General features: G+C 36.7%; 1 protein-coding gene across 1 annotated transcript in view; it reads left to right on the top strand.

Moving 5' to 3' along the window:
* Positions 1-13,675, top strand: part of scn1laa (sodium channel, voltage-gated, type I-like, alpha) — a 33,882-nt gene extending 20,207 nt beyond the window's left edge. The window contains exons 17-26 of the mRNA XM_053495902.1: positions 4,808-4,937; positions 7,315-7,469; positions 7,637-7,810; positions 8,148-8,270; positions 9,526-9,792; positions 9,940-9,993; positions 10,237-10,374; positions 11,182-11,286; positions 11,487-11,757; positions 11,862-13,675. Coding sequence (XP_053351877.1) covers positions 4,808-4,937; positions 7,315-7,469; positions 7,637-7,810; positions 8,148-8,270; positions 9,526-9,792; positions 9,940-9,993; positions 10,237-10,374; positions 11,182-11,286; positions 11,487-11,757; positions 11,862-13,039 — 2,595 coding nt within the window. The 3' untranslated portion in view covers positions 13,040-13,675. The remainder of the gene's footprint in view (positions 1-4,807; positions 4,938-7,314; positions 7,470-7,636; positions 7,811-8,147; positions 8,271-9,525; positions 9,793-9,939; positions 9,994-10,236; positions 10,375-11,181; positions 11,287-11,486; positions 11,758-11,861) is intronic.
* The last annotated feature ends 1,512 nt before the right edge of the window (positions 13,676-15,187 follow it).

The following is a 15,187-nucleotide window of genomic DNA, read 5'->3' on the forward strand; positions in this document are numbered from 1 at the left end:
GCTTCCGCTGGCTTCCTCACTGAGAAGAAGGCTATAGCAGGTTGACATTTAAGGATCCGAATCTCTGTCTCCAGATTATATTATGTGCCACTAAGGGTTAGTGCGTCCAAGATTTGTGGTTCTAGTTTAGGGCCCCGCTTGAAAACACAGTACTTATTTGCTTTGTGTCATTTAAAGAGGAAAAAAGACTGGTTGTTGGTGGTTTTCTACAACCCTTTATATTGTGTAAAATATTCCCGTGTAGATGTTTATAGTTCATTTGTTTGCAAATTGGCAAATTATCCATAAAATTTTTAAGTTTAGTAAAATGGGCAATAAGTCAATTAATGTATGGCGCAGATTTAACTACAGGTATAAATTTTTTTGGTATACATGTACTTGCCGGAGAAATCCCAGTAGATATTTGTGGAAATGTCTGTGTTAAAGGGTTAAAGCCCAATTACATGTCTGCCTGTCTTTCTATATGGCAAAACTCTCAGCTCAACTTATTATTATATTATTATTACATAAAAATAATTTTTTTATTAGGTTAAGTATCTTACGCCTTGTTTACGCAAAGATGTACTTCTTATGACATCAGTCAAATACACTTCCTGTTCAAAGTAGATTATTAAATTTGGCACATAACTGTTCATAACATCACTTTTCACACAAGATGCATAACACTGTCAGTTTAGGTATTTTACACGGCCTCACTTGCTGTAGATATGCTTTTTCTCTTCTTTTCCCATATTGTCGCTTCACATGGGTGCATTAATTAGCACCACAGTTTCGGAACATATGAGACTGAGACAAACTGCTTTTAAACTTTCAGCAGGAAGAATAAACATGCAATGATCTGTCCACAGATTTTTAAAGAATCAGTTTCCAAAAGTTATATACCTTATGTGGGAATAAGCCAGGCTGAGTTGTGCATTTGTTTGTGTTTCAAGAGGATTTGGGCGCTTTGTAGGGGCATTGCTGTGTCTTCTGCATACTTTGCCAGTTGATTGGCTCTTTGAGTGGCACATACAGCTACGCCCATCTTGATGGCAAAAGCGCTGCGTTCATTTCAAAAAAAGGATGGCTGCTGCTCATAATGTCCCTTCAACTAAACATTTTGATTTAATGTATGGCGCAGATTTAACTAAAGGCAAATACCGATGGACTTCTCATTAAATTCTGTCCAGCCAGTTTTGTGTGAAGCTGTGACAAAATTGTGACAGACATCCAAAGATACAGATATACAGACATACAGACAGACAGACAGACATACGGACAAACTTTTCTGAGACTGGTTTCTGGTTCTCCAAATTATGAAACGTAAAGTTATCACTGAAAGAGCGAGTTCTGATCACTGTACAGTCAAAACCTTTAGTGACTGGCAGAACTAGCGATTGTTCGTGACCGGCAGTTAGTGTAATTAACAGTGGTGAAATTAATTCCTATACTTACCGGTACCATGCAGCCAAAAGGTGAGGACAATAGCCAATGGAGGTGGTGGACAGTCCTGAGAAACTTTATATTTCACCTAATCTACTTTAGAATATTATCTCATTTAGGTGTTTCCAGGGTTAAATCCCAGTTTTGGGATTTGGGATTTAGTCTTGTGCTAGGGATTTAGCCTTGTGTTAGTAGATACAGTACGTGGATGATTCAGAGGCAATTGGCAAAATGGCTTAGGAGCAATTACTAAAGAGACATTGTAGGATAAAGTAGGATAATTCAGTTAAGAAAACAATATACTGTATAGTATTTTTATAGTAAATACAGTTAAATTGTCAAAGTTGTGGGGGTCACCACATGTGTAATACTAAATACTGTAAGCTTTTCTTCTTGCAGGCTGAGAAGAGCATGCTGATATAATTTTTCTCATGATTACTTCTCTTAACCTGGTTTGTTGCTCTTTCAGAGATGCTCTCAAGATTTCAGACAGGAGACTTGTAAGACTCATTTACTGAACATACCACACCTACCATATAGATTACATTTACCACTCATGAGAAGGGATGCATAGTTCCATGTAGTTTTTGTGACTGATTTATTTGTGTGTTTTTTTTTGTTTAGTCCTGTCATATTTCCTGCTACATGCAGGAAAAATATATTATCTCCATTATTCATTTCTTTTTTTCATTTATTTCTATATCTTGAATGAGCAGCATTGCCTATGTCATTAATGGATGTCTGGTTTGACTTTTCCTTGTCTTCACTCAAATGTCACAAAATGCTCTTACTGATTGCATCAAAGGAATGCATTTTGCTTCATAATGTCAAAATTCATCTTTTAATATCATGAAAGTGGACATGTTTGATGACATTTTACACTCTCCATATTGGAATGATGAAAGCAGAATTTGTCAATTCTGTGAGCAAGTGAAAAATAAAGCCAGTAAATAATTATTTATTAATAAAATAAATAAAAATGTATTATGTATTATTATTTTTTATAGGCGAAAGTGGCTTGCATATGTATTTACCCTTTTTGAGTGTTTACGTGCTTTGTGATGAGGAACCCATAATATTGCTTTGGGTAGAAAAATCTAAATAGTTATTATAAGTCTAAAAAGATATTTACGTACAAAACAGGGTTTATCTATATGTATTTACAGTGCAAAAATATTCACACATTAAAATTTGTTACCTGAACAAACCATACCGTCAACAGTAAGTTTGGGCCACATTTTTAGAGTATCAGTCAGGGTATAAAATAAAAAAATAATACAGGACACCATTAAATCCATTATTACAAAATAGAAAGAACTTGTCACAACATAACGCTTGCCTAGGAAAAGCCATACACAAAAAGTAATTCAGAAAATTAACCAAAAAGCCAACGGTAACTGTAAACATTATGCTACTACCACCATGCTTCACTATACAGTTTTTATACAGTAGCTTCTTCGGCTTTTTGATGGTATTTGTTAAGGCCGTACTTAAATAAACTATGGAGATTTCTGAAATGTGTGCATTTATACTTAGCTAACAGGTAATCAGCTAATTAGTTGATTTATAATATTTTTACCTAATTATGTTAATAATATTAGATATCTGATAATATTATAGGTATTTTGTTTAGATCCATTACATATAATCCAAATTCAGTGCAAGTTGGAATTTAGGCTATAAAATAGGGCTGCACGATCTGATCAAAAAGTTGCGTTTATTTTGACATTTTGCGCTTGTGATTTTAACTGTGATATGCATCTATTAAATATACCATTATGCAAACATATTTATCCAGGTTAACAGCAAATAAATTGACATATCTGTATACTGTTTTACTTGTGATAAATTGCAGCCTTTTACAAATAATGGCACAAGTCCATATTGTGATTTATATTTTATGCGATTAATTGTGCAGCTTTAATATAAAACTACAAAATGTAAAAAATGTCAAGAGGCATAAATACTTATGCAAGGCACTGTGTATATTTGTAGTTTAATGGAAGTGAAATTTGAGAATAAATATGAGGATTTGGTGGTGGCCTGTTTACATCATGCCCAGGAGAACATCATTAACTGGCTTCGGTAAAAGCAAAATGCTGCTGGCTGCTACATGTTTTCCGAGTGGCACTAATAGGTGGCCTTTTTACTTTTTTTAAAGATAAGTGTTATATTCTAGCTTAATAAGATAACTATATTAATAAAATAGAGCTTTACACTTGATCAGTCATAACGTTTTACCTTTTTATAAAAAGTAAAAAGTAATTGCCCTAAACCTAATAACTGGTTGTGCCACCTTTGGCAGCAACAACTGCAATCAAGCTTTTGCAATAACTAGCAATGAGTCTTTCTTATCACTGTGAAGGACTTATAGCCCACTCTTCTTGCTGGAGTGTTTTTGAGCATAAATGGCCTGTTTAAGATCACGCCACCGCATTTTAGTTCAGATTTTGAGCTTGAGGTTAAGAACTGATGGCCGGACATCCTTATTCAGGACTTTCTGGTGGAGCGCAGAATTTATGGATCCATCGGTTATGGCAAGTCGTCCAGGTCCTGAAGCTGGTCCTTGTCTCAGTAGTTGATAGAACATTTGCCCAAAATTCTTATCTTGATAATCAAGATGTTTTTTGTGCTTGTGAAGTCATGCCCCAAAGGGCCAGAGCAGCCCTGCTGTCACATGGGGACCCTCAAACCTACAGTAGGTGGTTTAAATGTTAATGGTTTTAAATATATGGCTGATTGGTGTATATCATACAATAATAACATAGTGCTCATATGTTATTTAAATAAGATTCTATAGACATTAAAATTGTTGTTCCATAAGTGTCTCGCTGAAAAGGCCAGTAACTTAATAGCATCTTTTTAAAAAAAAATATATATATATATATTTATATTTTTATTGAAAAAGTAAAGATGGAAAACATGTAATTGTTAAGTCAGTTTTTTTGTTCATGTAAAAAACTGACCTAAATGTATTAAAGCATTCACGTTATTTGAGATTTAAATGAACCATGTTCTTAATGCATGCTTTTCAAATGAAGTGTTAACAAGTTTACCTACAGACTGTTCTTGATTGCAATCAAACTCTTTCCCGTATCTCGCAGCTGATATGATTCATTATTCAACACCTGGTAGAAGGTAGTCTAAACTGCATTGCATATCGAAACAGTCTGTGGGTACATTTGATTGCTTTTGCATGCACTTTGGAATGTGAGAAACAGTCATGGGGTGAGCTTGGCCTCATGATGGTCATTAACTTGTGACTTGTCTCAGATGGTTGACTTCTGAGGCACTGTGTGTCATCTCTTCAGTGATGTCGCGACGATTGGCTCCATCCGAGATGTTGTCATGGTGATGTGCTGTGTGTGTGTACTTGCTCTTTCAGAAGCTGTCAGACAGTATGAGCTTTTCAGAGGGCAGCACAGTGGACCTCCAGCCACTGAAGGAGAGAAGAGAATCGTTTGATTTCGAGCTTGAATTACCTGAGGACGATCCAGATCCTTGTTTTACACAAGGTGAGACAATCACTGCAGGCGCAAAACTATGAAATAGCACCCAAACTTACTACACTCACTATTCGTTTCATTATGAACACCTACAGTATGCACCAGCAGATTCATGCAAGCCATGCAATTTATCCAGCCAAGGGATAGTAGTGTACCGTAAAGGTCAAGAGAAATCTAAGGCATTAGTTGGTGCATACTTAACAAGACTGAACAGTTGATGATCGGACAACAAGACCCAGCCGCTTCCCAAGCCTCAGCTGCCCAGTTTTATTGAGCCTGATTGCAGATCTTGGCTGACAGCGGGGAACATGATCTTGTGTTGATCTTGTTTATTGCTTACTGTGTTTGTAAAGAGTGGTTATTTGAGTTACTGTAGTCTTCCTCTTAGCTCAAACCAGTCTGGCATTATCCTCTGACCTCTCCCAGCAGTTTAAGTGCAGATCTTAAAACCCTTTTGCAGAGGGGTTGTATGAACAGCCATGGGTATCATTGAAAGGTGAGCTTCCAGCCCTCCAGTACAGTACTGTACATCTAGATTAGAAGATGCATTAGGCCTTTGAGACTCATAAAAACTCAAAACTCTAGCCACCTGAGCCAACGTCTCTTCGCACTACTACCTTTAGTTATATGGTACTTATCAGAGCTCACACAAGCAGACCCAGACAGTCTATATTACTGAACTTGCTGGTCTTGTCCTATATATTTTTCCTTAACAGCCATGCATATATTCTCCTGTAATGTTATTTATGTATACATTTTTAAGTTATTTATGGAAATACTAAATTATTTTGTACATAATTATGCAGACATGATAAACATATATAACAAAATTGGTACAGCATATAATATGGTGCCTAAGACTTTGCACAGTACTGTATGTTTTTGGCCAATGTGGACCTGTTATAGTATTAAGCAATCAGCACCATCATTTGTAGCTCTATTTATGTCGGTTGCTGCTGTTTGCTGGATTTCTAATGCTGGGTTCTCAATATGTGATATAATAATATCATGGTGTTTAAACTGTATCTTTAATAGAAAAGGAAGGCAAACCTGAGGTCACAGAGCAATATAAGCAAGAATGTTCATTAAAAATGAATAAATGAGAGCTCCAAAGTGGCACAGCGGTAAAGTGCTCGCCACTATCACCTTGGCCACGTTCCTTCAGGGGGTGAGGGGGGCATGCACATCTGTTACATCAGTCATAGTGACACTAGCCAATTATAAACATCTCACACAAGTGGAAAGGATTAGAGAGCGCTTCCTGTGTGTTAGCGCAGGTGAGTCTGAGTCTTCTTTGGTTCGGTAGGTATTGTTTATGTTGGAGTGCCATAACAGTACAGGTGGGAATTGAATGCAAATAAGTTCATGCGGGGAAAAGAATGCAGTGAATTGCATGTTGACCTGCAAGTCAGACGTTAGCAACTTTGTGGGAAGGAGGTGCACGTCTCACTGTTTTTTGCTCGCCGAAATAAGGTGCTCTCACATTTTACAGTTTCTCTGCATGCTCACTTGACTGTTCCACACTCATGACTTTTAGTGACCATGCCTACTAATACAATTTTGCACGTTCAAGTTGGCCAATATCCATTAAAGATTAAACACCTACTTTAAAAAAGATTTTTGAATCTGTCAGGGGAATGTTTTACGCTGAACCCAAAAGCATGACACAGGGAGTGAAAATGAAAGTTTGAGCTTTTATTGAAAATAAATAAAGGATTATGAAGGATGAACTCCCATGGGCTTCTCACGATGGAAAAATGTCTCTGGAACCGAATTTACACTGATCCTTTCCTTTGCGATTAAGAAATTGGAAGAGGTGAGATACAAGTGGCGATGGTGAACCCACAAGCAGAAGATGATGGACCATAAAGGAGAATGGGTGGACGGAAGTGTGCAGGCAGGTGTGTAGGTGTGCAGAACAGTGTCATAATGAAGACTGGAGACGAACGGAGAACTTGGAAAGTGACGATAAAAGTGGGAAAGGTATAGCGTACAGGTACTTCTGAAAGGCTATGAAGCCAACAAAGTAAAAGAAAAGGACCTAATACAGTTCCTTGTACAGCACCGGTGCTCCTCATGACCAGGCCTAAAATGCAGGCCTTAAACTTAAACTCCTTAAACTGTGGCTTCCAATTAAATACAAAAATTAACAGTACTTAAGAAATCAAAAACCAGAATCCTCAGCATGTTGCCCTGTTTGTCGAACCGAGAAACGAGGGGTGGCTCAAGACTTTTCACACAGTATACTGTATATGTTTGTATCTATGCTCACAATTTTTTTTTTACCTGGATGTTTTCTTGTATATGTACAAGAATGTACATATACATGTATGTGTTTTTACAAGTCTCCTGCCTAAAAATCAAAGGTCCTCTTGTTTTTCCCCAGGCTGTGTGAACAGGTTTCCTTGTTGTCAAGTGAATGTGGAGAAAGGCAAATGGAAGACATGGTGGAACATCAGGCACACCAGTTACAGGATAGTGGAGCATAACTGGTTCGAGTCATTCATCATCTTTATGATCCTGCTGAGCAGTGCAGCACTGGTAAGGAGTTGTGAGCTTTTGTCAGAGAGTCATATCTGTGCACTTGTGAATTAAAGCATAATGCACAAGTGCGCTGAAAAGAACGAGACTATTGTCTTTAAAGTGTAATATTTTACTGTATAATACAATTGATGGCAATGTAATGTCATTTTTGGATTTTTTTTTAGGCCTTTGAAGACATCTATATTGAGAAAAGGAAGACTATAAAAACCGTTTTGGAATATGCTGATAAAGTCTTTACCTACATCTTTATATTGGAGATGCTTTTGAAATGGCTGGCATATGGATTTGCTAAATACTTCACCAATGCCTGGTGCTGGCTTGACTTCTTGATAGTGGGCGTATGTACTAATTAAAAAAATTTACAAGCATTTTTACTAATTATTAATACTGATTTAAATCATGTTTATATTTTCTTACCGCAATTACTTTTTTGCGCACTTCCTACATTGTATGATAGAATCATGAATGCACCTGTATTTGATGTGTATCTGTACATGATTCTGGTTGGAAGGGATTGAGTGAGTAAATGTATTGCCCATTTGTGGGTCTAAGGCTAACACTCATGGGACTAAACTGATGGAGGTAAAGCAGTAGTAGATGAGACAGATAAAAGAAGTGGCTCCTGATTACATTATTTATATCTGTGTGTGTGTGTGTGTGTGTGTGTGTGTGTAGGTCTCTCTGATCAGCCTAGTGGCCAGCGCCCTTAATTATTCAGAACTCACTGCCATCAAATCTCTTCGTACACTGCGAGCTTTGAGACCTCTTCGTGCTCTATCACGTTTTGAAGGCATGAGGGTAAGAGGCACATCCTGTGTTTTACTTCTAGCCCACTTGCTGCACAAATAAAGCAAAACTGTGGTGACTAGCACTCAAAAAGTAAGGGCATAACAATTATTATAACAAATAAGGCTAAACAGTGTCGTGCATTTTGGTGTTTCTGCAAATGAGCAGCTTTTTACTTTCATGCAAGTGAGTTAACAGTCATAAAGCTGGCAACATCATGCTGTAATCACCATCGTGTAATGCATTTATAGTCTTAATTTGTTCTGTATTAGGAACTGCCCAATTAGGGTTACATGTACATTGGCAGAAATAGAGCACTTTCTTTTAGAATAATTGTGCGAGGTAAAGACCATAAACAGAATAATAAAAAAAAACAATCTTTCACAACATGCATATGTGGCTGAGACTATCATGAACATGAATGAAGCAGCTAAGCTTGAGGAGCTCTCAGAGCCACTTCCAGCTCTGAGAGGTGTATCTAGGGTTTGTTGCAGTGTGTTCCAGTAATTCTACTGACATAGGGGTAGTGCTCATATTTATTATTCATTTATTTTAGGCATTTCATGTACAAATCTGAATAAAGATATAGATAAAAAATATTTATAACACAAAACTAAGAGTGATACAGGTACAGATAAAAATAGTGCCATTGCATTACACTTCTAGTGTGTCTATGACCAGTGTACAGTAGGCCTCTTTGACTCTTTACAGATTCTAACCTTGTCTCCTCTTCTGACTCGTCCAGCCAAATGTGTTTCAGAACATTAGATTTAGTCTCCATTATCCTGTAAGAAAGGTTTAGCCAGCTACACAAGAGCTACAGTCTGTAATTTGAACTATGATGTAAGTCAAAAGGGTGACAAAAAGGCATTACTCAGCTCTGAACATAACCATGATGCAGTGCCTGTTTGGTCTTCCTGACAATTTTACTACACAAAAATGGGGAACGGCTGTTGACAGTAAAGGGTAAAGATATTGAGAGCTTGAAAGAGCTCAAATCAAATCTACAGTATGATCAAATCCATCCATCCATCCATCCATCCATCCAGGAACTTCAGTAGTCCAACTAGGGACTGTGGAGGCCAATGGTGACTATCGTATTTATTTCCATTTGCTCCCTCCGGTCAACATTTACAAGCATGTCTAATTAGCATGTCTTTGGACTGTTGGGGGAAACCAAAGATCCAGGAAGAAACCCACCAAACACAGGGATACATATTCTGAATGTAACAGTCTTTTAACCCAGTGATTTGTTGCTTTCCAATAGGTGGTGGTCAATGCTCTTTTTGGCGCCATTCCCTCCATCGTGAACGTGCTGCTTGTTTGTCTCATCTTCTGGCTCATCTTTAGCATCATGGGTGTCAACTTGTTTGCTGGAAAGTTTTATGAGTGTGTGAATAACACCACTGGCGTTCGCCTAAATGGTAGCATGGTCGTGAACAAAAGTGAATGTGTGGGTAAAGATGTCAGGTGGAAAAATTTAAAGATCAACTTTGATAATGTTGGAGCAGGATATCTGGCTTTGCTGCAAGTGGTAAGTAATAAGGTTTTGTTTAAATAAACAACATCTTGATATCCAAATGTATTACCTTTTACATTTCTATCATTTAAAGAAAAACGTTTCTATTAATCTGTATCAGCTTTTAATTTTTATTTATTTATTTATTTTGCATCCTATCAGGCAACTTTCAAAGGATGGATGGATATTATGTATGCTGCAGTAGACAACCGTGGTGTAAGTTCATGCTTTAAAAATGCTTGGTTTCCTAAGTGGCACAACAGAAAAGTAATGTTGAGAGATTGCATGAGAGCTAAACTGGCCATGCTCCCTGGGTTGGACACTGACCTGTGGCTAGAAAACAGGCAAACTGGGGATAAAAATAGGATTAATAGTAAATAAAGCATTTATGATTGTCTTAGTATATGAGGATCCTTAACATTATATTCCTGGCATTTACTGCTCCTTGCACCTGTGTAGGTAGATCAACAGCCTGAGTATGAGGCAAGTCTGTACTACTACATCTACTTTGTAATCTTCATCATATTTGGGTCCTTCTTCACACTGAACCTTTTCATTGGCGTCATTATCGACAACTTCAATCAGCAGAAGAAAAAGATAAGTATTAAGTTAAACATTAATATAAGCTCTTATAAAATGTCCTAAACTTTCCTGTTATAATCTGTCGATTTACAGTACCAGTTAAAAGTTTGGACACAGGTTTTGGATTTATTTTCTTCATTCTATAACAATACTGGATTTTTAAATTCAAAACTATAAAATAACACAATGTCATTAGGTAATTAAGTAGCAGTAACAGTCAGTGGTTATTTTAAGACATAAAGACAGGCTGTTCTGGAACAGTTCTTGCAAGAACAGTATTGTCAAGTACATTTGTAAAACCCATCGAGAGCCATGATAATACTATGTCTCATGAAGACAATTCCAGAAATGCAAGACCAAAACTTACCTCTGCTGCGGAGAAGTTGTTTATTTAGAATTACCAGCCATTACCAGAATTACTGTATGAAGGTTTTACATAGCATAAGTCTCAATCTCAATATCAACTGTTCGAAGGAGATTATTGCATATTATAATGCCTTCTGCATTGTTTATACAATTTAAAATAAATTTTTTAAAAAAAAGACCATGGAATGTAAAGCTATGTCGAAACGTTGTTGTGGTAGTGTAAATAAGTAAACAGTTTGCTGTATATTATATAAGTTAATTGTTATATGTCATTATACTGTATACTTAATTATAAATAAAATTGTGTGTGTGAAAAAAATAAGGTTATGATAGGGTTTGGTGTATGAAATTAATCTATTAATAAAATAAATGCATGTGTAGTAGGCAAAAGTAACATGGGAAACACTCTGATCGTTCAGTAAGTTGGAAATGTAACTTTTTTTTTTTCCTATTTACTTTGGAGGTCAAGACATTTTTATGACAGAGGAACAGAAGAAATATTACAACGCTATGAAGAAACTTGGTTCGAAGAAGCCACAAAAACCAATTCCCCGGCCATCAGTAAGACATTCCAATGATATATACTAAAGTGAAATGTAATTGCTTAAATACACAGTTTCTTGTTACTTGTTACAAGTTACTTGTTTTCATTAAATAATATACTATTATATTAAAATATTCTGTCTCGGAACTAACTATAAATATTGGTAAAAATGTGTCTTTTAAACACTTTGTGTTTTGTTTTTGCTTTGTTTTTTTAGAACAGGCTCCAGGCTTATCTCTTTGATGTTGTAACAAATCAAGGTTTCGACATCTTCATCATGGTACTCATTTGCCTTAATATGGTCGCTATGATGGTGGAATCGGAAGGTCAGTCACAAGAAGCACGCAATCACCTGAAGAAGATCAACATGGTGTTTGTGGTCATCTTCACAACGGAATGTCTACTAAAGATGATTGCACTTCGACAGTACTTCTTCACGAATGGCTGGAACGTCTTTGACTTTGTAGTCGTTATTCTCTCAATAGTTGGTAAGATCTGGTGATTTGTACATCATCACGAATTGTATTACTTATTGTTTGTGAAGATATCATGCAATGTACTTAACATGTAATGTCCCTTCTCTGTTCAACAGGCACTTTTGTCTCTGAAGTCATTAAATACTTCTTCTCTCCAACCTTGATCCGTGTTGTTCGACTTGCTCGGATCGGCCGAATTCTGCGGCTCATCAAAAGTGCCAAGGGAATACGTACTCTTTTGTTTGCCTTAATGATGTCTCTCCCAGCTCTATTCAACATCGGTCTTCTTCTCTTCTTGGTCATGTTCATCTACGCTATTGTTGCCATGTCACAATTCGCCTATGTCAAGAAGGAGGCTGGAATTGATGACATGTTTAACTTTGAGACTTTTGGAAACAGCATGTTGTGTTTGTTTCAAATCACTACCTCTGCAGGGTGGGATGGACTCCTTTCACCTATTCTTAACAGGCCTCCCGATTGTGACCCAAACAAGGATCACCCCGGCAGCCAAGTCAAAGGTGACTGTGGTAACCCAGCTATTGGTATCATCTTCTTTGTGAGCTACATTATAATATGCTTCTTGATTGTGGTGAACATGTATATAGCTGTGATCCTTGAGAATTTTAGTGTGGCTACAGAGGAGAGTGCGGAGCCATTAAGTGAGGATGACTTTGAAATGTTTTATGAGGTGTGGGAGAAATTCGACCCTGACGCTACACAGTTCATAGAATACAACCAGTTGTCTGACTTTGCTGATACCCTCGATCCACCTTTGCGTATACCTAAGCCCAACACGATCCAGCTAATTAATATGGACCTACCAGTCGTAAGTGGGGAGCGAATCCACTGCCTGGACATTTTGTTTGCATTTACAAAGCGTGTTTTGGGGGAAGGTGGGAATATGGATGTCCTCCGTGGGCAAATGGAGGACCGTTTCATGGCCTCTAACCCTTCCAAGGAATCTTATGAACCCATCATTACAACTCTGCGTCACAAGCATGAGGACGTGTCAGCCGCCATCATTCAGCGGGCCTACAGGATGCATGTCAGGAGACATAGTGGAAAAACTGCCTCTAACACAAGGACAACTGTACAGGAGAATGGAATGGTTTCAAACAAAGTCCCAGTGGTGACAGACAGGTGTAACAACCACTGTGATTCAGACAAATCTAATACATCATCTTCTACCATTGTCCCACCCTCATATGCCAGTGTAACACAATCTATTAAAGAAAAATATGAGAAAGACAAGAGGGAAAAGGAAATAAGAGGAAAAGATAACAGCATCTGGTAAAAGTAAAATCATAAAAAAAAACATTGTTTATTTAATAATCATGTACAGTATATGGATCGAATATGCTCTTTTCCAAAGTGTGCTTATATATGCTATAGGGCAGAACTGTGTCTTATTAAACTTTTCATACTTTTTTTTTAAATGTCTTTAATGATGTTAATTTGAAGAAACATTCTGTCTCTCGGTCTTACTAAAACGTCAGCCCCATTTTCACTGAAAGAAAGCCATTAACTGTGTTCTAGCATCTTCTCATGCGTTCTGGGACCATCCATATTTTTTCTGACATGCTTCCTGGTATCAGTGATGCTTTTGTCGTGTATTACCACTGAATCCCAAACCGTGTTGGAAAATGAACGGACGATTGATTTCCATGTCTTTCCAAAGTCATTTGGTCTTATCAACTACACTTCCTCCCCATTAAGTTTGCAGACATTGTTGTTCTTGTTATTCGATTAAGCCATGCACTTTGTGTAATTTTTCTGCTGTAAGACAACAACCATGCTTCCAAGTTATGCCTTCTCCTTCTGCAAAGATTTTGAAACATGGATGTTGCTAGAAATCATGGATCCGTTGACCTCCAGTAGTGAATCACCTTGTTTACAATGGACAATTCAGGGAATTTTATCTTTCGAAGATGTTGATGAAACCTTTTGAGCTGCGTCTGGTTAGACTCTGTAGTACGACAGGATTGAAACAAAGCCTCTGAAATGCTGCGTTAAACAGAAGCAGCTGGTTCCCCATAAAGTCCATGGGGAATTGGTGGTACTTATGCATGAATCATCCTCCATCAACCAAAGAGGAATCTGTGTGCTGCAGTAAATAAGATAATGTATGTAAATGTGCCTATGAACATGATAAAACATTGATTGTGTATGAGGGAGCATATCATACACAACATAAACTGGCAGAATCAGCCATAACCAGCTGTAACTACACTGTTTAATTTAGCAAATATATATATATATATATATCGTGTCCTATCAACACCTTTTAATTGTATCAGCGTAGATCATGTGTTTGGACATAATCTGTCTAGAATATTGAATGCATTTTCACACAGGTTTTTATTATTTCAGTGGAAAACATTTGTTTTTATTATAATGATAAACATATTCAGCTGAAGAACTTTGGTGAAATACTGCTTTAAAGAAGAGAAAAATAGGACATATGGACATCTATATAAAAGACAGTGTTGTATCATATCCAGTATTTCAGGATGGCTTTATGCCTCACAGGTGCCTCTTAAAAACACTAGAAAGCCATTAGTATATGTGCCTCTTTGCATCATGAGCATACAGTACAAAATAAATCCATTAATAAACAAATGACTATTAGGTCTTATATTTCAAAAAATCTGTTACACAATAAAGTCAAGCAAGAAATTTAGAAGCAGTTATTTAAACTTTATTGTGCAAGTTTCTTGAACATTTGGTCTTGCAGTTTGGATTGAACGTATTAACCAACAATCCATCCATCATGCCTACTAGCAGATATATTGTATGAATATGAATTGTGTAGCATATTTTCTATAAGGCATTGACTGTGCTTAAAAAATTAAAAGTAAATTTAAGTTAGAGGTAAGGTAAAAACAATGTGTTCAATTTAATATTTTTCTTTAATATGCCTATTTTGAATTTGTAAAATATAATGTATATTGCTTTTCTTTTATACTGTGTGTGTGTGTGTGTGTGTGTGTGTGTGTGTGTGTGTGTGCGCATGCGTGTGTTATTTAAGAAGGGATTTGAAACAACAAACACACAATGCACTCCTTGGTTGCACTTTTTTTTTTATTGAATTACTTCCTTCCAAAGACTGTACTTTAAATTACACTAAAGAGCTGTCTTTGCAACTAAGCATGCTCTATGTGCATTGATTAATAATTTTTGTGCCTGTGACTTACATTCAGCAATTTTAAATCCATTAACATTATTTTTTAAAACAAGCACATTTCTATTTTGTTTTGAATCAACTGCTTATCTTCAAAGACCTATTATACAGTATATGTCTCTCATAAACACTGCTATGATCCTGTTCTGTGAGTGTGCTGTACATGTACTACCATCATTTTGTTGCCAGTGGAATATACATTTGTATGAAATGAATGTTTTGATTACATAAGCACAGGTGATAGATGACATATTTTATACA

This window comes from Clarias gariepinus, chromosome 5, assembly GCF_024256425.1.
Source record: "Clarias gariepinus isolate MV-2021 ecotype Netherlands chromosome 5, CGAR_prim_01v2, whole genome shotgun sequence".
In the NCBI taxonomy this organism is placed as follows: domain Eukaryota; kingdom Metazoa; phylum Chordata; class Actinopteri; order Siluriformes; family Clariidae; genus Clarias; species Clarias gariepinus.